Consider the following 24,395-nt stretch of genomic DNA (forward strand, 5'->3'; position numbering starts at 1 on the left):
TTGGTTGATATTTGCTTTAAGCAATCACCTTATATGCTGTACTCGTTCCTGTAAAGGTGACTGCAAACAAAATATAAATATCACATTATGGTTATACACTGTAGACTGTACAAAGTCCAAATAGAAAATGCTCAATACTGCCAATCAGATGGAGGCTCTGCTGCCTTTGAGGGAATCAACAAACTAGGCATTGACCCAGCAAGAATATAGAGCCATTGGAGCAAGGGCTATGCAAGATAATTATCTATGGTACGACTGGCTTCTCCCTGCATTGAACTTTACCACATCAATGCAAGAGATCGACTGGCTTGTCCATGCTTAAACTGACCTGACATACTAAGGGTTAATCACTTGACCTTGCTGACTGAGCTGGGGTTTCTGGGAGTAAAGCTATATATTTAATTTGGCAACACACCTGCACTGCTACTGTTAAAGCATTGTTGGTGTGATAGGGTGACATCAGATGGGAGATCTGAATAGAGAAGTACTACCGGTATGCCCCCCCCCTCTACTGAACTGCAGTGACTCAGCACTGAAAGTAATGCCTTCCCTACCACAAAAGCCTGGGGGAGAATAGTCAGCTTCCAAAAATGCTAGGTTTAGACTATATTCATTATCGTTATTCTAAATCTTCATATATTAATGTTTGATTCTGATACTATAAAAGGCACTTTGCAGCAAACCAACATGGCTTATAGCCAGTACAACAATGGAAGAACAAACAACTAAAAGTCAGCATACGGTATAAATCCCCTAAAATTCATGGTATAAGGCATAACACCAGGTATATCAAACATGCGAATGCGTTTCAGCATTTCCCGAGAGCCTTAGTCATAGCTGCTTGTTCAGATTTCATCTCCACAATAAACGCTAGCAGCAGAGGGAAGAACAGCTCTCTTGAAATGGCAGCTTACATTCAGTATTTAACAAGTATTCTGCTACTTGGTAGATTTCCTATAAGGACCATCATCTACATTTAAACATCACATCCAGAAATTATGTAAATTAAATCACAAATTGAAAGTGTATGTAAAACCCTTACATTTCATAACAATGCTGCTCCTTCATAATTACAGTACAGTGTGTGAGCATTGTCAGCCTAGGACAGGAAGTGTGTTACTGGCAGGATCACCGGGTTAAAATAAAGAGAACAAATCCTGAAAAAGGAAACTAATGCGGCCACCAGATCTAAGGACTGGTAAAGTGCCATATTTTAAATTTTCATTCCTGGATTTATAAATACTTTAAATGTTTAATTTCCATCTTCCTATCCTTGCTGATTGTTTGGCGGAGGATGATCTGTAGTTCACATTAGATGTTTCGCAGGTGTAGTAATACCAGGTGTAGGTGCAAGAGCTATAGCAAATGATGATTCATACCATATACATATCTAGACAGGCAACCCACAATATTACTTTAATAAAATGAAACATTGGCTTTATTGTTTTCTTTTACATCACAGACATGCCTCTGTGTGATCTTACTCCCTGTGAAAAGTGTAAGCTCTACCTGCAATATAATAGCTGGATAGCATCCAATGACACGCCCGTGTACTATAGTAAAGGCTCCACTTGCTCAAAACAATGCCAAATTGTCATTCAATGATCTCTTTCAATGAGAACCTAAACCCTACAACTGAAAATGTATAGACATATTACAGGATGGATATGACAAGCCACAAGATTTCCGAAATGGAGCTTTTTGCTATTTCTTGAAGTAAACCCTTACCTTATTTATTTTTTAGTATAGCATGGATGGTTATGTAGTTTTTTTAGACCATGTGAATGGTTTTGTCCTCTTCCCACTTTTTTTCTTATGTATGTATAATATGTAGATAGATGTGGATGTAAAGATTTTGTAAGAATAATGTACTGAATACCCATTTATATTGTAACAATTGTTAAATGTATTCTTTTCTGGTTGGGGGGCATTAGCAAGCGATATTACCTTCACTGTGTTTCGATATTAATTATCTTGTTTGCTACTCAAAAAGCCAGTATAATGAAAAAGTAAATGGTGGAAAACAATAATTCTGGGTTTTACCAATCATTTTTGGCATATAAATTCTTAATATGCCACATAACTGTGGGCATGACCAGGGTGCGTCCATTGCCTAAATGCATTGTGTTAGAAGGAGTCCCTCTTTCTCATTTCAGAAAGTTGGGAGGTAGTTTCATTGTATTAGGCAAAAGGCAGCCTGGAGCTGTGTACACTTCTTTCTGCTCTCTATGATGGGAATCCATACCAGCCAGTAAACAGGTAAGAAGAGGGCAGACTACACACTTGCTTTTTTTTACATCGAAGGATGTTGATTATTACATCGAAGTATGTTGGGCAGGAGGTGGCAAGCATGGCTACCAACTAAACAAAATGTGTCCAGTTCATCAAGACCTGGTTGAGATTCGCTCAGAGTCTATTCAGCTTAGGTCTTGATGTGGGCACTGATAGGTGCTTGCAATATTATTCTGTCACAGGGTACCTCTGGCTGGAGTTGCCACAGGTTCACTTTTAGGAAAGTTGACAAGATCAACCTTAAAAAAAAAAACCCTTGCAGTGGGGCTACCCGCGCACTGCAAGGGTTAACTGCTCGTTTTTTTTGTCTAGGTTAAAAAAAAACAAGTTATACTTACCTGAACCGCGAAGCCGGCTAGTCTTAGATCGGAACTTCCAGCCTCTCTCCTCCTCCTCTGCAGCTGTAAATTATCATATTCTATACACCGTGTATAGATGTGAGGGTGCTGAGGGAGGAGGAGAGAGGCTGAGGGAGGTCATGTGACAGCTGGCTGGCTTGGACCTTTGAGTGAGTATAACTTTGTTATTTTTGAACCCATACAAAAACGAGCACTTAACACTTGGCAGTGAGGCATTTTGTCCCTGGAGTTCTTCTTTAAGGGTGGCTTCATACAAATGTATATGTGTTTCTATTTGAATGTACATTGGCATGAGTTGAACACGGCTGCTACCATTCACTTTTTATGGCCCCCAATGTACATTATAATACAGTAAACAGTGCAAGAGACCCTTTAATGCACAACAATGCACACATGTGAATACACAGGCAGTGCGTTGTTGTCTGCTGGTAAAAAACAAAACAAAACACAGTATGTTAGCTGATGCACGGACGCTTGTAAAGGTCTTTCGGCAATGAATGGGCAGATGCAACACAAAACTCAACACATCTTTATATTTGTTGTCCTTTTATGTAATGCCTTGGTGACAAATGAGAGACAAATCAAATTGTAATGTATTTTACTAAACACATTTCATCAAAGAAAATACATTTCATGCACTGCTGAACTGGAAAGATTAAACAATGTGAACTTCAAAAATCCTGAAATCGAAATGATTAAGGTAAATCCTAACCATTGTCACTCTTTGTATCTACAATCCTACTCCAGGCCAAACTCGCCTCTATCACTATCAACAGGGTCACCAGATTAGGGTGCTGGGTCATGGGATGGGGGTCTGTTTAGCCCACGTCTATTTGACACTATAAGGCTTATGTAAGTGTGTGCCAACAAGATTTTTTTTTGCTGTCTGTAGCAACCAATCAGCTTCCAACAATGTATCAAACTCTATAGTTGAAAATTAATTCAGATTGTATGCTGTAGGTAATAAGAAATGTGCTTGTCAGCACTCTGTTCATAGGAACGCCCGTATATATGGTGAAAAATGCATGTTGTAAGAGGAATTCCTGTATGACTTAGGCTCTGTTGCACGGCATAGGGGGCTTGCTGGCAGAAAAATGGCCTTAAGCATTGAGCTGAAGCTTCCTCACTATGCAATCACAAGCTTGGAACACAAACTATTTTTGCATTAATAGCAGTGGTAAAATGTGAGGTAAGGGACCTGGGTTTGTTGTCTTGCTAGTACCTGGATAAGAATACTGGCAGAACAAAATTATTCAAAACTAAAAAAAATGTTATGGGTGAGGTTGGGCTTTGATCACTTTGTTCCTGGTAAGATCAGATTTTGACATATTGTGACATTCCCTATAAAGAGCAAAACAATGTTGTGTTTTCAAAGCAGGCTTGAACAATGTCTACTTTTGAAGGTCATGGATGGCCAGATGTCCTACCAAGATGACAGGTGATAAGATGTGTATCCATCCTGGAAACAACTATGCTGTAATTCACCATCACCAGGGATATGTAACACAAGAAGGATGACGTACTTCTTTCTTTCCACTCCATAGGAAGCATGAAAAATTGGCCCGCTTGAATAGAAATTCTACGATCTGTAAAATCTGTGTGCTAAAACGAGTGCTGCCAATACACAGAAATGCTTCTAATTTCCCCTAAGTAGCCCAAATCTGCAAAATCCTTTTCCAAGCATCCAATTGGCTATCAAATCATGGGCTGAACATCAATGAATAAACAATATGTATTAACACAGATTTTGTTTTCAATGCAGTCAGTCTGTTAAAAACACTATAAAACACCACTGTCCTTTGACAGTATACCTAAAAAGAATGTCAAAATAACATAATAAAGAACAATAAGCTAATGGATCCGTTTAGTACAAGCAGATCAATGGCAGGTTGGTAATATGTACCATTCTGTTTATATGGATCTGCAAAGATTTTACTGCATGTTATATATTTTAAATATAGATGACGTGTGGTTATGTTTCCGATGTGGAATTAAATCCATACAATGTGAGTATAGGCAATGTACCCGGCCTCGTTAGAATGCTCAGCATCCCTCCGGCGCCATCACCTACACTGCTGTTTGACCTTCAAAGAAGATGATGCCACCTTCATCCTGTTTTCTCCTGCTCAGCATGAAAATTACTCAGGAGGTGCTGCTTCTTCTTCTCGGTCGTATTACTTTCCGTCTTGCTGTTTCATCTTCTACATCACTTTCACAGTTCCTCTGAAATAAAGCAAATACATGTGTATGTGCACCTGGGGAACATTTCTGTGCTCATTTACACATCTATCCTCATCAGGAATGTTTGAAGATATAATAAAGTGTTTAATACTCAGTGAAAGGCTTGTGGATAGACCAGAAGTTATGTGGGTGTTTTTCCTTCAGATTAGCTCATTAAAAAATGTAAAAACAACTGCAATTTGGCACTTTTACAAGAATAATGCTTTACAAAAAACTATCAATATGAACAAAATGAGAACGAATAACACATACCAGTTCATATCAATTTCTGTATTGCCTCTGGCAAGTAACTTTTACTGTGAGCATATGAAGGGTGTTATTGTTAAAGGAGAACAATGGGGTCAGGGCTTTTGCCCATAGTTCTCCTAAGGGTAATGGGAGGACACAAACTAGCGTCCTCCCGTCACCCAAAGCTCAGGTATACTGAGACGCCGCAGCTATAACGGATCCCGACAATTCCGTCTGGATCCACCCAGCTGCGTGAGTGACAGCTGGTTCTGCCTATGTAGAGGCAGAGCCAACTGTACCCGCCCCCTCCCCGTCCGTTCCGCCAGTCAGCACTGGAGGATCGGACAGGGGAGGGGGGAATCCCTGCAGGGAGCCGTGAGTGACAGTCACGGCTCTCTGAACGGATAGATCGAGAAGTGAGCAAGCAACGGTATGTGTTCGCTCACTTCCCGATCTACTGAGCCGACCTGTGACAGTTTCATTGTCACAGGTCGGCTCAGATTATGAGGCTGAGTGACAATCACTCACCTCATAATTCTCCTTTAACCTTCCCTTCTAAAAGTGCTGGTTGACTTGCTAATCCAGCGGTAGGCAACCTTGGCACTCTGGCTGCTATGGAATTACAGGTCCAATGAAGCATTGCAAGATTCTGACAGCCACAGGCATGACTCCTAGAGGTAGAGGCATGAAGGGAGTTGCCTATCTTTGGGCTAATCCAATGGTGTAGTTACTGTGTTCATACACAGGAGGATATTTAGCTTATTTTGCTCACCCATTCCCATTGTATACACCTTCATTCACAAAGAAAGAAATTTACATCACAGTACCATATATCCGTATTGCATTTATAATTTGCCTAATATGTTTACTGGTTGCCTAGAATACATTCTTTAAATTAAACCTGTATTGAGAGAATATGAAGGCTATCACTGTTGACTTCACTCTTACCTTGTAATCTGCATATGTGTTCCAGGTGGTCATTGACTCAGAAAGTAGTGAGCTGGAGTGTCAGGGTAATAGTGTTATTTGGAGGTCGATAATGGCGCCCCCTATATTTCTCTTAGTGTATCTCCAGACAAACTTTTTTTATAGTGTTATATGAAGCAGGAAATGGTTAGAACCTGTATCAGGTTTTTACTGCTTTGTGGGACTCCATTGGGTGTTGTCCTTCCCTGGCGACAATATTGTCACCTGTACAGGATGTTAGGAGTGATCTCCAACAGGGTTACAGAAAGCAATGAAAACACTTTTTTCAGTATAGCAAGTTTAAACTACAACCCTTGTCAGCTATTACATTGCTATGCATGTTTCTGTTGACATATTGTCACTGGAACAGGAAGTGAGGGCAAGGGACAGACCTTCTAACCTAGGGGTGGGCAACTCTGACCCTCCAGTTGCTGTGGAACTACAAGTCTCATGAGGCATTGCAAGACTGACAGCCACAGGCATGACTCCCAGAGGCAGATGCATAATGGGATTTGCAGCTGGAGGGCCGGAGTTGCCCACCCCTGTTCTAACCCTTTCCTATTCGATTCAAAACTAAAAAAAAGTTTTGTTTGGAGTTACACTTTAGGATTCCAAGCATTGAGTTCACTCTGCCCACATTATGCCACCAAATACTGAAGACTGAACAGAAAGAAAGGTGTTGTAACTGCCGAGAGCCAACAAGACAGCAAGAGGTCTGCCCAAAAATCACAGTAACTAAAAATATATTATTACCAATCTACCGTCCTCTTCAGCAAGTACTTTCTTCTTTAAGGAACGGCTCAGATGATTGCAGAGAGATACAACACTGTAAGAAAGCTGAAAGGGAGGAGAAATAACATTAATTACTGTGCACAATGCTGGTGTGTCTGGAGAGTGGTAAAGAGACCCTGTCACCAATTTTGTCGCATTTCAGTGTTGAGTGCACATTCTTTGTTTCATGAATATATGTGCATTTATTATATTTTTGGAAAAGGTAGACTAAACCTTTAATATTTGATGACTGCTGTAGTTAGACATCTAAATGAATGATGATATATTATTTTTATATTTCTATCTCTCAATAATCTTTTACACAATACCAACTTCTTTTTAGGACTACTTTTAGAGTGCAATCTGTGGCCAATACTGTCTTTTAAGCAGAGCATAACTTCTTGTGTACAATCTGCTCCTTGTGTTCCTAACCAGCTATTACACTACACCATATACAACCAGAGACATAACCAGATTTTAAATATAATTTATTTTTCATAAGGCTTACATGACTAGTGACGCAATGCGTGATTGACCACACAATGCAATCTGAAATGCATCTGTGTTGCTGATACTGCTTATTACAAGCAATTAGATTAACCCCTTAGGGTGGGGTGTTTATTACATGTACTAGACACATGTTTTTCATTCCTTTTATTGTTAATGATTTAATTGCCTGTTTCTGCGTTCATAGTCAGAAGACATAAAATTTAATAATACAGTTTAATCAAACCCACAAAATAAGTATTGCCTATGAGATACATTGCAAACTCAGCATTGCCCATGATTTTGTACCGGTTCATCTGCTGGCTGACTTACTAACCAGGTGAGGAAATTAGGAGGAGCTGATTTCATTCATCTGTCTCTAACCTGGAGTAATAGCTCCATGTGTGATTTCCAATGGACAGCTGTGGCCGTTGTCAGCCTGCGATTGCTCTGCACAGGCTGAGTGACCACAGCTATCTGGAGTCAACTGTGATTCCAGCTGCAACAATCCGAAGATCCTTCCCACAGGAATCTGGCTCTAGAGTTAAAGGGTATCTATGGCCAAAAACTAAAACAAATATGTATTTCTATACTGCATTTCCATAAGTTCTATCCCACCATTAATAACCGTATCAATTAAGAAGTTTGTAAACGTACTTACTGAAGATGCCCATAGGCTGTACTTCCTCAATGCAGTGACAACATTTTACTCAGTCCTTTGAATATGCACTTCCTTGTGTACAACGCTAACAGAGCCTGCCTTCTGAATTACAGCTCAACGCCTGAACAATGTAACATTATCATTACTTGCTGGAAGCAAAGCATGATGGGCTATGTAGTCTTGAGAAATGGAGATTGCATCACGTCAAGCATCAGGGAAAAAGAACCATAGCACACTGGGAATCCAGGAAGTTGATGAAAGTGATGGGCAGACAGAAGGCAGCACTCACTACACAAAAGGGATTTTTTCAAGTAAGCTTTGATTGTATTATCAACAACAACTATAATATGTATTCCTATTACATGCTGATGTTATAACAGGATAGTATATTCTGGGACTTAAGAACTCCTTTACACTTCTTGTGTGAATGAGTCCATAGAGGTTTTGTCACGTAAACAGACGTACGCTGACTTTTGTATGAACATCTAAATTCAATGACCTCTGGTAATGAAAGGGTTAAATAAGATATAAGCTCCTTAGGTTCCAGACTTGTATGAAATTCACAACCAGTGCATTGACTCATACCAAGCAATCACTCTTTTGTTTGTCAATCTACATTACCTATATAAACCATGCTGTCCTGAAGTGGTTATACCAAGATCACAGCTGCTGGTACCGTTTTTTAAAGCTGGCGCCTGGCTGTCACATACATGGGTTCAGGTGGCTATAGAGCTGCCCAGATGCTTGTATGCAGCTGGGAAGTGTGTGCCCCCTCCACCGCCGGCTATCCTGAGCCTTGCTTTCCCCCATGAGGGCCCAGGACTGGCATGGCGGGTCTCTGCGCCTGGATTGGAGAGCGATCAGCACACTTCCAGCTGCTGATCTCTCCTCCGATAATGGATTCCTCCACTGAAACCAGAAGTAATATGTATTTTATCACTTCCTGTGCCAGCTTATCATTTCTCCGGCTGCTGTGGGGTCCATAGGAGACATTAGGGGTCTAATAGCTCCCTGATGTCTCTATAAAGAGGACCTGTCACGGTATCCGTTCCATCACATAGGGGACTTATTAGTCCACCCTATGCAATAGCAATAAAATGTGTTAAAAAAAAATATTTAAAAAAATTAAAGTCACATATACACACACTTTTTTGTGTCCCCTGCACCTGTGTACATGCACATACAAATGCAAACATGTGTCAGGTGCGGCTACGTGCAAAAATGACAGTTCTGCCACACATATTACATATCACCGTGAATGTTAGAGTGAAAGCAATAATTCTAAGCTCATCAATCACTCTTAACTCTAAAGTGATAAGCGGTAAAGGCTTTTAAAGTGTCGCTTGTGGGCAACTTTGGGTACTGTCGGTTTTTTTTTCATTTGATGCGTGCACACAATTTTAAGGCTTGACATGTTTGGTGTCTATTTACTCAACACCAACCCATCTTTTAGATTTTACAAAAAAATTGGGTATCATATTCTGTTTTCTGAGGGTACTATATCTGTGCACCAAAATAATTTTAGTATATTTTATCCTAAAAACACTGGTTTGATAAACATTTGCGCAAATATTATGCAACATAAAAAATTGCAGCTAGCATTTTGTTTTCTACAGGACCTCTGCTTTCAGAAAATATATAATTGTTTGGGGTTTTAAGCTGTTTTCTAGCCACAAACTCAGATTTGATCATGTGTGTGCAAAATATAAGATATTATTAGATAGGATTAGATAAGATATGATATTATCTGTACAGTATTTATTTCACTTTATTAACTTATTACCTTCCAGCGTCTCCGAATATATTGCTTCCTTAAGTTCTCCAAGTTTATTATGGACTTTTTTCTTACAAAGATTTGATGTTTATCTTTTGGCTGTGAAGAAGAGAACACAAATATTATCTGATTGGTTATACTGTACAAAATGTGAATATACTGGGTGTGTGTGTATATGTACTAAAACTATTTAAAGGCCATGCTATAATTTAGACACATTTGTTGTTATGGAAGTAGATACAATATGTATAAAGTAGTATTGTTTGATACTACAAGAAAGTTATCAGATTGAACATGATGCCAGGAAATGTGACAGAGCCAAGAAACATGATATATTTTCAGATAATACACCATGACTGCAAACTAACTGTTTGCCTCTGATGTGTATACAAACAGTTCATACTTGAGATACTTTAATAGGTCAGCTGTTGTACCAACAAAATTATTGGTAATTCTATTCTGCCATCTTATGATCTAAACCACGCTGCAAGACAGCATATTTTTCATGATTACATGGTGTTTTTATGTTATATTTGGCTGTGAATGGAATTGTTGGAGGTGGAGCAAACAAGCTGCAGGGTTATGGCTGAGATCGACATCTGTGAGTTTGATTTCTGATAAGTCAGGAGATTCCTTGGTAGGATTCTTGCTGAGATGAAGTAACTCCTGCGCTTGTGTGCATGAGTTACGTCATCAGGGCTCGGTCAAAGACTCAGAAACAAGAAGACAAAGAAGAAGATGGGGGAAATTGCGAGGGAGGAGAGCCCCGATACTGCAGTGCTAGAGGGAAGGCAGGTAATACTGCAATAATGTGCTAATATGCTGTCCATACTACCACATTATGGCTAAAAGCTCCTTTTTATAGACTTTACTAATGCTTTAACATTAATGTTTAATTGATTTTGCCCAAAAGAAGCAATAGTGGTTTGACTCTAAGGGGGAAAAAAACACATTTATGAGAAGCTCTTATTCTCTGTCACCAATGCTAATGATTTCTTTGTTACAATTTTCAGAAATAAAAACTGCTATCTTAAAGTGACATTAAAGTCAAAGATGTTTTCCCCTCCCCCCAATGTTAATTAAAGCACTTACCTTAAATGATGTCTCTTAATCCGATCTTCTTCTTCTTTGCTGTCCTTTTCTTCTGTCCCTCCAGCACTGCGGCGGGTCTCCGATCCATCGCTGAGTCCTCTGTCCTTGCTGACACTTCCTGTCCCACGGTGTCTGCATGCGGGTGCACGCATCCATATACTTTCCTTTCTGTCTCTCCTCGTCTCCCGACCCGAAAATGTGAACTGCGCATGCGCCCGCCCCAAGATGCTTTGCGGCCGAGAACTTTCACATTTTCAGGCGGGAGCGCGCGGGGAAGACACAGGTAAGTTTAAACCGCTTTTAAAGTGTTTTTTTTGTTTTGTTTTACAGTTTTTGCATATATCTACTGCTTGCTAGCAGTAGATATATGCAAAAACACCGGAGGGTTTAATAACCCTTTAAAACTGAACTCTGGCAAACAGTCTAATACACGTATGAAATATCCCCTGTATGAGTTTGAGTCTCCTGTAGGAGCTGTTTTACCTGCCCAAGAGTTTTGTATTTCTGTCCATTCAGTCCTAGGATGTACAAAGCCCTGCCAGGCAGCACATCGAGGTTGGTGACCTAAATTTCCGGTATGTAGGTAAGCAATACAGCTTGGTCTCCTCTCTGCCCCTTAGCCTGTGATTAGTAATGAAGGAGCAGCAGTAGATCCATCCGTTTGTGAGCTTGGTGTGCATGCAGCAGGACATGATTGGCTCCTAATGCTGTCCCTTCCTCTCCCAGGCTATGTCAACACTTGTTATACTTGTTCCATTTAAAAAATATGATTTTAATAAAAACATAACTCCATTAATTTGTATTTTACATGTGCTAGGAGTTCAGCTCTAAGGAGAACATCGGCGCAAGAGTAACTTTTGTTTTGCCTGAAATCTGATGACATACAATATGTATAAATGGGAATGGGAAAAAGACAATTTTTCTAAGTAGAAGTAAGGAGATCACATAATCAAATTGACTTTAGAATTTTGTGCCTGAAACACTGAAAGAGCACAGCCATTGAATTTTATCCAAAATAAGTTCTGAGAACATTCCATAGATTATTCTTAGCTTCCTGTCCTCCAGTATGACCTTGAGGGAGCAGCTGGATTAGACTAGAATGTGATGAATTCCATGTGCAGATCTCATTTGTACATATGATCATACTTCACTTGGACATGTGCTGTACAGGTGAACCTTAACACTGGATTAAAAAAAAGAGACGAGAAGGAGACTATACTACATATGAGTCTTTTCTTGGATCAGAAGATACTAAACACCGCATATAGACACAAGTACTTAGCACCACTTGACAAGAAATTTCAGAGATAAGAACTGCAATTATCATACACTGGGTTAAAAATGAACATCAGTAATACGTGGCACAGTCAGCCTAGGCTAAAAATAATTATGACTGTCTTAAAAAGGCCCTTCTTATATACTATACTAAAAATGTTTTTCTTTTCAAGGTGATTCAATCATTTCCATAAGTCCTAAATATTCATATTACCTCTCTCAGGTATTTTTTTGTAGTAATTGTAAGAGCCGAGTAACTCAGAACTAAGAAAAAAATATATTCATGATCGATAATTGTATCATGAGAAATAAATGCTGTATCCTTAGGCTGATGTTGGTGAAACATATTGATACTCTTCCCTGATTCCTTGATCCAAGATGGTGAACAACCTAGTTTTACAAGCACCAACTGGCCGGGGGATCTTGGGTGATGCCCAGGTGATCTACTATGGTCATGACTATATTTGGTCAATGATGTCACCCAGGATCCCAGACGCTGTGTTTACATTCCAGCAGTGCAGAAGATCTGTCATTTGTGATGGGAGTAGCGAGGGATGAAGATTGTCCAGCGCAGTGGGTCATCATGATTGATGTGGATCTACATAGTTAGAAAATGTGATTGATGTTGGATTTACATCATGGCTTTTTTTGTCAAATAAAGGCCTTTTTTTTCAAAGTGTCAGTGATTTTATTTGCTATTTACATTTTTTATTGTGAATGAATAACAAGGGGTAACGATGTGTATCCTGTACTCATTCCCCTGGGGGCCACGTATCTGTAGGAGTGCTTATTTTGAAGGAGCTTTCAAATGTGTCGACCCCCCGTGCAGAAACCCTTTTGTACCACCCCCCTTTCAAGGTACCCTCCCAATGTTTTGGGCATGTGGCAATGGATGGTTCAGGGGGGTAAGGAGGGCTGTGGGTCTGGATAAGGGTTTTATTTTTTTTGTTAGGGGAACCCCATTTTTTTTGGGCTGTGATAAACATTTAAAAAGAAAAAAACATTGTGGTGCCCTATCCCCTCATCCTGTCCTCAAAAGGGATGAGGGAGTATTAGGGGGGGGCTTTTCTGAATCTGGAAGCCCATTTTAGATTAAAGACAGTCCCAGATTTCCATCCCCCACCGGGTGAATGAATATGGGGGTACATAGTACCCATTGTTACTGAAAAATAAACCGTAAATAAAAACATCCACACTGTGATAAAAGTCTTTTATTAGAAAAAATGCCCCACCGCCATTGCATATCCCATGTCAATCGCGTTGTCTAGTGATGTAGACCCTTGTCTCATGATGACAGCTGACATGCGATCCGAATGAACTTCACCTGCTGCTACTCCTGCCACAATTGACAGATCCTCTGCATTGCTGGACTGTGAACACAGTCACAGGGATCCCGAGTGACATAATTGACCAAATATGGTCATGGCCATATTTGGTGAATGTTTGTTTACAACAAAGTCAGGCATCTGTCATTCAGCGGCGCCACTATTGTGACTAAATGAGATTCCCTGGTTTGTTGATATGTTCAACAGGGATCTATCATATAGCAGTGGTAGTTCTATTGCCGCCCCCACTAGTGTTTGTAAAAAAAAAAAGTTACTTCTAAAAGGAGTGCATCTTAATGTTACCCATTAAGCCACAATAGCGCTTTCGCTGCCACTGACGTATGGCATATGGCGGAACACTACCACTTGTAGCTAGCCACCTCAGTATTCCATACAGTTGTGGCTTTTACCCTTCTGCTATAAGCTCATGGTTGCTTTAGCGACCATGAACTTATACCAAAGGGGCCCCCTGATGGGCTCCTGTAAAATAATAGCTGTCAGCTTTTTAACTCCTTCACGATCAGTGGCATTGGAGCCGTTTAAACAGACGGGACAGTCAGCTTTACAATAGAAGCAATTCTGGCGACTCAACTGTCGCCAGATCGCATCTACCGGCCGGTAAACTGAAATGTAAAAATAATTTTAAAAAAACAAGTAAAACACTCCCAGCAGTTTTGTTGAAACATTTCTTTCACTTTGTATTTGATTTGATTTTTCCATCTGAGTTTTACCTTTAAAGAGGTTTCTACACCAGTGGATAACGCACGATTTCCAAATCCACTTATTTTATCGATCATTCTTGATTATATTTCAACACATTATATAGTCACTATCTATTTTTGTCACTATTTATTTAAGTTATTTTGTATCACAGTCTATGTTACACTGAGGAGGTTATTTATACACTTGTCTTACATCTAATAGGTTTTATTAAACGTTAGTCTGGCGACTTTTAACCACAGATCCTCGGTTCATTCTAATATTTTCCTATCCAGCGCGGATTGTTTTGATTAGTTAATCGTGCTGCAACCTCCCCCTGTTTGTTTATTTGAGGGTGATTTCTGGAGACTCACCAGGTTGCATGCACGCTATCAAAATAAAGCAAAAATAATACACTTACATTATGAAAAACATTATTATAGATGATTCAGAAACAATAATAATGTTTAATGAAATAGGTTGTAATAATGTTTTGTTAATGTTACTTTTGTTAATACTACTTGAAGACAGAGACTTGTCATAATCTGTGCCCCTTGAGTGCAGTGATCATTCTTCACATGTAAAAAACTACACTTGGATACAACCTGTTTTATTAAAGTGAAACAGCTAAATATACAGTTGAAATACATATGCGAACAGTCTATCCACCAATTCTTTTCAGCTGCTTTATAAACCAAGGCTACTATTGCAGCTTCAGGTGTTACTTGTCCGATCACTGGACTATGAAAGAGAATCATCGCATATTATAAATCTCTCCCTCTATCTTCCTATGAGTAAAAATATATAAAACTGTGTGCGCTGTGCAAATCAATACAGCCTGCTTTGCTCACAGTGTATATTCTTCTACTCTAATATGTGCTTTACTGGGTACTGGGTAAAATAATATCATGGAAGGTTTAAAGCAGTTATGCTTGCAAAATTTAGACTTTATTTTTTAAATTATTACATAACTAGACTAAAGTGTATTTTTATGCCTAGAGTAGGATGCGATCATGTGCCACCTTCTTTTAAAATTCTATTTTTTTTTTACAAATTAGAATTTTTAAAATATAAATCAGATTATTGTAAACCAAATTAAGAAACTCTCATAAAAAAAACAAAAAACATTTTCTGAATAACATGTTATCTGTACATAACACTAAGGTTTTACAGCATAAATCAATTGCGGCCTCCCGCTTTAGACCTTATGAGTCATAGCACGGAATGGCTCTTTCCTTTTGCATTGCTACTGTAGAAAGTTGAATTGTTGTTTGGTGGACTAAATGACAGACTACATTTTATTTCTTAATGATCATTCTCTTAACCAACACATACAAATGAATTTCAATTAAAATATAATCCAGTTTAGGCAGCAAGTTTAGGCAGCAAATAGCAGTGGTCTCACCAGGGCCGGATTTCCCAAAAGGCCAACCGAGGCCGGCCTTGGGGCAGCAGGGAGTAGAGGGGCAGCAGGGGTGTGGAATTCCTATCTCCAGATGCCCGGGACATGCAGTTCTGGGCCCCAGGTGGGTAGTTGTTCTTTACATTTAACCCTGCATTGGGCAAGCAGAACTACATGTACAGCGGGGAAGCTGCCACTTGATCTGTACAAGTGATCCCGGCGATGACACTCTACATAATTTCCATAGGGATGTTGTTGGTAAGCACAGGTATGATCAGAAAAAAAACAAAATCCATCAGGTAATCTCTTTGGTACACTCTTGGCAAGATATTAAAGGAAACCAGAGCTTAGTCAACACAAGTTTCCCTTTAAATAGTTTTCAAAAATGCACACATAATCCTGCTACACTACATACAAATGTGAAAGCAATGTGCTTTCTAAACAAAAAATGTATCTGTTTAAATACTGTACATTAGGCAAGTGCCAGAATGTCTACTGTACATTATTTTCTAACTATTCCAACATACATAACTACTTATTGCTTTTAGGGTACGCTATAACCGAGAGTCTGTTACTCGCATGTTCAGCCTCTGAAAAAGATCTTCATTGCATGGCCCATTCAGAAGATTCATAAATGACTCGCTCAAATCTCTGTTAAAAACAGAGTCAAAGTTTCCACAGCTATAATCTGCACTTCCATCATGGAATCCACCCACTAAGTCTTGGATCCACTTAACGTCCTCTGTTAATTCCTTGCTCAAAGCCTCATAATGAACCTCCAGTTCATGGTACCGCCCAGACAGGTTTACAAGACTGGTTTCTACCAAGCGCATGTCATGATGAAGGTTTCTCTTCATAGATTCCACTTTGCGACACTCATACCGGAGCTGGGACAGATTGTGTCTGACATTCTCATTTTCTTCTTTGTACCAGGTTTCTTTCTCATTGTAGATGGATATCAAGGCCTCCACATCTTCCTGCATTGAGTCACAGTTCACGGTCAATGAGCTGAGCTCTCTTTCTGCACCAGACAAATCTTCAACTACCTGAGCAAAGCGCTCACAATTAACGTAGGTGTTGTTTGGTGGCATGCTGGAATGAGACTTCATAGTATACTCCTTTAGCCTCTTAGCCTTTAATTTTCTCATGGCCGTTCTCTTTGTATCATGAATTTTGTTCTCCTCTTTGGATTGGTGGGTCTTTAGGTAAAAAAGGAATCGTAAGAATAGAGAAAGAGACCATGCAGGTTTCTGAACACTCAGGTGCACAAACTCATGCCAAGGAGTTCTCCAGTATGAAAGTCACACCATCCATGGATGCATCAAAACAGGAACAAGACAGGGTGCAATCCACACCTTTTAGTTAGAGGTTTAGTAGAGTCTTCCACAGGCACACAACACAGCAATGTGATCAAATCATTAGTATGTATCAGTTGTGAGGACATAATGTATTATTTTAGCACTCTTTCCTATACTTATTTATCAATACATTCAAAGGACACAGAAATCCACATATGTAAAGGCCAAGTCTACCTTTAATACCATGTTTAATGCTACAGCCATACTTAAGTGCAACATGAAACCTGGTCATATAACCACCCCCCACACCCAAAAAAACCCCCACCCCCTCAATTTATCTGAATTGAGGGAGATTTTCTCCCTCTGCAATTTTTTTAATCTGGTACAGTTTTGCATGGCTCCACTCACACAGTCATGTAGTCCATTCCCAGAGCCTTTGACAGGTTCTGTGAACGAAGAAACTGCAAGTCCCGTCTGCCACTGCACCAGAGGGGCGTGTAGTTCCCAATAGCATAAAAGGGCAGTGATGTCACCTCACTTGTAGTCCATTGATACTTCCTCCCATTCCGTTACTGAATGTGAATACATTGGGGGGAAAGGGACGGGAGGAAGAGTGCATAGGAGCCAGTGCATTACACCCTACTGATTGTGGTTCCAATGCTTTGCTGACAAAAGAATAATAAATACACATTTTTTTTCTTTTATGAATATGTCTGCACGTATTATTATTTAAAAGGTGGACTTTAGCTTTAAACCAAATGTACTCCAGAAATTCTGAATTCAAGGATTACAGCGTATTCTCAAAGTGTTCTACCCCAACAATATTTTAGTTTTTCTCAGCTATCCATTTGTCTAGTATGAATTCTTATCACTATGTATTACCACATCATTGTTACGCAAAATATGTTTCTTTAAAGCAAACACTAATAAAGAGCAGCAATGTTTGCTCACTCATGTGCCATATGACCTATACTATAGTTTAAGCAAACATACAGAAGATTGTGAACAACAGTGTATTATATTTTTACAGCACTAATGGGCTAAATATATCATTATCCAAAGCAGTCTAGGGAAATGGAGAAGAGACAGCACAACTCCAGGAATCAGTTTAGCTGACTTTTTCACTATGTATGGGGAGAGTTAGTACAGTGCAGACTGCTATTAGAGACAGTCTCCTATATTCTCTGCCTTACCCTACTTCATACATTCACTGAGTATAGTGTACTACAGAGCAGCTCAGAATTTTCAGCATGAATAATGTAGGTCTCACTGCCTGTCTCTGTCGGCTTTTTTTCAGGAATGACAAACAATGAGTATATAGAGCGACACCCTGCCAGCTCAAAAGCCTTGTTGTCTAAGGGCTTGTTCACAGCAGAGACATTATACTGTATGCTCAAATGCAGCAAAATACCCTGATGAAAAAAGAGACATTGCATTCCATTGGACCTATTCACACCACTTTGTTGTTGGGTTGCAGGGTGTTCTGAAAAAGTCTTTATGCTGCCTTTTGGGTGCATCTATCTGCCATTTAAGTTAGATGCATAAAAGAGTATTTGAACCCTAATAAAGAACACCTCTTATTTGCTCCCATGCTGCATTATTATTAGTTACATTGTTTCCAGCTATCTCTGAGGCTCTGTTCACACATTAACGGTTAGTGCTAAACATGAACACTAGTACATTACAATTTACCTGGTTCACACCTGCGTAACGTCCAACGAAAAAGCACGTCGCGCAGAAAAGTTCAAAAGCAATATTCTGGGTGGATTACGCACTTTCTGGCTATAGTAGTAGCCGCAAACGTACGGAATCTGCGCATGTTAACATCAGAAGAGAGCCCGAGGACTTCAAAACTCTTCCGGCCTTTGTTATTGAGATGTAGAGGTTTTTCAGTAATCCTGTCCTAGGGTGACAATGCTGCTTTTCATAGACAGTACATTGAGTGAGTGTTGTCACCATAGGACATGAAGTATGTTACTGGCAGGATCCCCAGGTAAAAAAAAAAAAAAAAAAAAACTCATGCAGCCACAACATCTAAAGACTTGTAAGCTGGTTAAGTTTTTGTTCTTGGGTTTGGATATCTTAATGCAATGCTTATTAATGCTTATCAGCGTATGTCATTGCATGCTTTTATGGTTTGAACTTTGAAAAACTTTGGTGTATAGTGCACATCGGTCCATGCAGTGTATACCTACTCAGTGGCATCCTCTCCATCTCTAAAGGATGATAGCAACTAAGCTGCTTGGTGTTAGAAATACAAAAACTGATCCAAAGATCTGAGCACACCAAAAGAAAAAGAAGCATTCCTCTTTACGTCACTCAGCACACAGGATGATACCAGCAATATATCATTTTCATGCTGGGACATTCTGTTATACTCACTGTGATCCATGGGTGACACAGGGCTTCCTGGATAGAGAGACGCTTCCTGAAAACAAGCGTGAAACAAATGAGCATAGATCTTACTAGTGATATGTAGAACACATAGAAACGTACTAAAGTGACCGATGGAATGTAAACGGAAAGATCTGTAATAACATATGGGATAAAACAGGATTGCAGATTATACAACCCCCATGAAATTTAAGTGTATGGCTGTAGCAGTAAAATCAGATATTTACCTTTGCGTAGACAATGCTTGAAAGAGTAAAGTTTAATCGAGCAATACAAAACAACTACACTATAACTGCAGCAATTAAAACCATACTCACAGGAAGGCCAATAACTTCCTGCTGTTGGAGAAAGAGTAATTGTGTGTTAACCATTACATTCTGATGAGCAGAATACTCTCCTAGTGACAAGCACCGAGGACTGGGACAAGTAGTGCACACCTATTACTGGTGACAGCAGGTGGAGAAATGTGAGCCTGAGGGTGAGCACTATCTGTATCTGGAACTCTTTTCCTAATTAGGACAGCTCAGCTGACAAAATAACTTAGCTGTCATTACAATGCTCTGCAGTCACTTCCTCTCTCCCTTCCTTAGCAGGTGACTGATTGTGCATATTATTAGACTACTAAGATTTAATGCGTTTTAAATAGAAAGAACTTGCAACTCCATAGTCGTTGTACCTGAGCATTTTATGGCATAAACACATCACAATATTGTCTTTACTTTTATTCTTTATGTTTTAAAAATTATTAAAAGAATAGGAACAAGACCCACACCATATTTTTTTTATTATTTATCTAAAGGTAAAGCCGCACAAGCATTTCTGAAAGCAAGCATTCTGCATGTTATTGTGCCACCATCCTTAAGGTGCCCATACACCTTACAACCATCGCACGACTTTTGTTGTGCGATGGTTGTAAGGTAATTAAAATCTCGTAAGATCTGCCCATCTTGGACAGGCAGTTTGTACTTGCGATCATCGCAAGCCCTCCCTGCTGAGGGGAGGGCTTCCGATGATTCCAATGCCGAGCGGGCAGTGTGCGCTTGCGCACACCAGCCCGGCAGGCATTTGTCTCCCGAGAACGCCACTAACCCACCGAAAATCGTAGGATTCTCAGCGGGTTTTCAAGCCTGCTCGGGAGATAAAAGACGTGTGACCATACAGTAGAAACGGTCGCACGCCTTCCATACACCTGCCGATTACGATAATCGGCAGGTGTATGGGCACCTTTATACAGATTGCCAAGTCATTTGTTAGCCTTTTGTCATATAGATGTGATGGCAGGGTAAGGATTTTGCAGCACTTTTGGAGGCAGACTGCTCTTCAGCTGGCCATACACTATCCAAATTTCGACCTGTTTTTGATGAACCAGCCGAAATTTAAACAATGGGTGGCACCGTTTCAGCTGGCATCCCTCGATCAGCTGACTGAAGGAGCCAGTCGGAAAATCTTTGTAAGAACAGAGCAGACAGCCAATCAGCTGCCGGCTCTGTTAGGGTATTCTGACAGAATACAATGAAGACACCAGGAGATTCCTCGATCAACACTCATAAGCATGGATTGAGGAATAACTTAACATGGACATTTGTGTTACCTTGTATCTTTCACAAGAAGCTTCCTGATGAAGTCTTTTGCCAGATCACTGGTGTGGCTGAAGAATTCTTCATCAAATTCATAGTTAACAGCAGTAATATTAGAGAGAGTCTCCTGCTTATTCTCTCCCAAGAATGGCGATGCTCCACTCAGCCTGGAAAATATTGATTGAATAAAACATAAATAATTAGCTTAATAATATAGAAATACTCATCTTTCAGATATCTACTTTGCATGGTCAAGCTCGCCTCCCTAACAAGGATATACTAATACTTCTCCTTTAAAAAGCACTCATCATTTATGGGGTTTCTGAACAGGAGGCAGAAATATGCACCAAATAATCCCATTCTTCTTCAATAGTCCTTGGTAAAGATGCATCACTGCCGTACCAATTAACAGAATCAAGCCCTTTTTGGAAACTTACGGAGTATGTCTGGACAGGATATTGAGCTACATTCGTTTTTGAATAAGACAATTCATGAATTCTGTTGGCAATAATCAAGCTGGCAATAATCAAGCTCTAAGGGGTCTATTCACTAAGCTGCCGTAGACAGCCGAGTGAAAGACCGACCTGAAGTGAAGTGAGCCGAACACTGTTCGGCTATTCACTTCAAGCTGGTACGGCTGATTTCAGCCGTATATCGGCTGCAATCAGCCGTACATCGGGTGGCTTCACGTGGCTTCGGGTCGGCCGAACATGGTCAGCATGTTTGGCCGGCCCGAAGTGCAGGAGGAGTTCGACTCAGCCGTTCCAACATCTGGATCGGCTAAGCCGAACCTCCGGCAGGCTACTCGCTGCTCTTCGGTCTATTCTTATAGATGCCGAACAGCAGTGAGTGAATAGCCGAAGCTGAGCGGCATTCGGCTCGGCTGTTCTGCTCGGTCCCTCAGAGGGACCGAGCAGAACAGAAAAATAGTTTAAAAAGTCCAAAAAAATAAATAGAAAACCATTGTGCGGAGCTAGCAATGACAGCTAGCTCTGCCTAATAGTTTTCTATTGGCCGGGCGGGCCTGGGGCCGAAGCTAGCCGAAGGATCGGCCGAAGCTACTGCTAGATCCTTCGGCTGCTTCGTGAATAGACCCCTAAGACTATCTATTCTACCTTACCCTTCACATTATCTCTAAAGGAATACCCTATGTCCCCCCAAAAAACATGACTAGTTGTTGGTTATCCTCCATATCATACATGTATAGTGAAGCTCTGCCATACAGTGTTAATCCTTATGAGTCTGTAGAACAGAAGACCCACAGCAAGCAGGTGGCTGGTTTATATCCACAAGAAAACTTGTTCTCTCTTTCCTTATGTGGTAAGCATCAATGGTTAGAATATTTTTGGTGGAGTGTACTTTACCCAACTGATATGTGCTCTTTGTTTGACACATTCATTTTAGTGGTGCAGATGGCCCCATAGCCCAGGCCCCATAGCCGCCGCATGGGTCGCTATGGCGATTGTTACGCCAAATTGACCAATGACTCCAATATACACAGTAAAAAGAAAGTAGCGATCATACGTTTCTCTTATCCTTTACTAACTTATGAAGGACCTACAAAGGCTCTATGAAGAGCTGGCAAGATTCATCAGTAGGGACAATTTGGGAGAGTATGTTACATTGCAGGAGGCAGTGGTGGTGGATAAGGAGAATGCTTTCATAGATGTTAAAAAGGGGTTATTGACACTGCTTCTTGGTGAATAAGTTGACCTCCATCATTACATGCCAGTAATAAGTACTAAGAAGAACTCATGCATTCAAAGGAAATAATGTAACTGTTTGAATGGGTTTGATATGGGGTAACCACACTTTTTTGACCTTCACAGAAAAATGTAAAGAGACTATACTTTTCGAATCTTCTCAAAGAAAATCTGAACTATGACATAATTAAGCTATACTCTGCAATAATGTTTTCAGCAGCTTTCACCAGGTAGAAGAACATTTAGAATATTATTCCTTGTCCATTAGCTGTGGGGGGAATGTTTTTTTTTAATCCAGAATTTCTCCAATTTCACACCAAACTGACAAACCATAGATTATTGGGGTTTTTTGTATGGGAGACAAATTAAAATGACCTGAAATTAATATTCAAAAAATATTTTTTAATGCTCAACATGTTATAGAGGGTGCTCACTCTAAATAACCAGTTTAATCTAAGGGCTAGTTCACACCAGTGCGTTCCGGCCCGATTCTGGCTGGAACACACTGGATCGCATTCCAGCTGGCTTACTTTGTTTTGGGGCGGGAGGGGGTGTGGTGATGCATTTGCACTGCAGCCACGCCCTTCGACCACATTGCAATCGCCCGCACCTGAATGGATGGCACATCAGTGCCTGCGTTCCGGCCTGTGCAGTCAGAAAAAAAATGCTGCAATGCAGTATTTTTTCTTACTGCACCAGACTGGAACACAGGCACTGATGTGCCATGCATTTGGGTGCGGGTGATGGCATTGCGGCCGGAAGGGGTGGCTGCAGTGCCATTTACTTCACTGCATTGCCATGCCCCCTCCAGCCCCAAAACAAAGTGAGCCGGCCAGAATGCGATCCAGTGCTTCCGGCATCAATCGGGCCGGAACACACTGTGGCTAGTGTGAACTAGCCCTAAATCCCTGGTGGCATTATTTGTTTTGTCTTACATTTTCCTTCATGTTGTGTCTAGCCAGCAGTAAGAAATAGTGATGTATATAATCTCCAAGAGTATGTAGTAGCCTTGAGCATAGTATTCACAAACCTTATCTATTATTTCATTCAAAACCTTATCTGTATGACATTTACTGCTGTAGTACATTGATACTTAACAAGGTTTTTATGTTCTTTACAGTTGTCTCATTTGTTTGTTGTTATATTGTTCTGTTTAATGTGTTTTATGCAGAAATGGTTTATCTATCATTTCTGCATCTTAACTCATTTTCATAAAAACAAATTGGAATAAGATGGATACTTACAATATATAGGTGATCACTCCAATGCTCCTAAAACAGAGAATAATGTTTATTTTATACCCTTCTTTAAGGAATTCTCTCTACAGCAGTATATGCGATTTATTTAGATGCAAACTTACCACATATCTGCCGCCAGTCCAAGTGGCTCATAATTGATTATTTCAGGAGCTGTAACAATAATTACATGATTACATAGCATGTTACTATCCATCTTCTGCTCTGAAGTACTTTGAAATTTACAGTAGTGGTTGCTGTGCTGTATGGATTGAATAGCAGCCACTGCTGCTAGTTTAGTACAAAACAAAATTTAAAAAAAATCTGGCAGTAAAAGAGCAACTTGCAAATTAACTGGTCTCACTTCAGTAAACTGAAATCTGATTGGTAACTCAATGTGGTATACCAAAACTGCATTTTGCACAGTTCATAGGCCTGTTTATCTGTTTTGTGACATGTGGTAAGCTCACCTGAAGACATACAGTAGGTCTATTACACAAGGACTGTGTGCAGCTGACCAAACAAAGGCTATCGTTTCATATACAGCAAAGCAGTCTAACTGACAAAATTGGCCTCAGTTGATAAAACACATTTTCACTTTGTAGCATTTTTACGCT

At 40.0% G+C, this 24,395-nt stretch overlaps 1 protein-coding gene across 2 annotated transcripts in view; it reads right to left on the reverse strand.

Annotated features, from left to right (window-relative positions):
- Positions 1 to 4,567: 4,567 nt before the first annotated feature.
- Positions 4,568 to 24,395, reverse strand: part of DAPK2 (death associated protein kinase 2) — a 63,703-nt gene continuing 43,875 nt past the window's right edge. Inside the window, exons 6-12 of one of the 2 annotated variants that reach the window (XM_018552770.1) lie at positions 23,904 to 23,952; positions 23,788 to 23,814; positions 20,855 to 21,007; positions 19,252 to 19,297; positions 9,788 to 9,877; positions 6,840 to 6,923; positions 4,568 to 4,874 (exon numbers count right to left, since the gene is read on the reverse strand). In XM_018552770.1, coding sequence (XP_018408272.1) covers positions 4,794 to 4,874; positions 6,840 to 6,923; positions 9,788 to 9,877; positions 19,252 to 19,297; positions 20,855 to 21,007; positions 23,788 to 23,814; positions 23,904 to 23,952 — 530 coding nt within the window. In that variant the 3' untranslated portion in view covers positions 4,568 to 4,793. Of the gene's footprint in view, positions 4,875 to 6,839; positions 6,924 to 9,787; positions 9,878 to 16,125; positions 16,771 to 19,251; positions 19,298 to 20,854; positions 21,008 to 23,787; positions 23,815 to 23,903; positions 23,953 to 24,395 lie in introns of those variants that run through there. The other variant, XM_018552769.1, reaches the window with a different exon arrangement.

Source organism: Nanorana parkeri, unplaced genomic scaffold, assembly GCF_000935625.1.
Source record: "Nanorana parkeri isolate BGI_ZX_2015 unplaced genomic scaffold, ASM93562v1 scaffold97, whole genome shotgun sequence".
NCBI lineage: Eukaryota > Metazoa > Chordata > Amphibia > Anura > Dicroglossidae > Nanorana > Nanorana parkeri.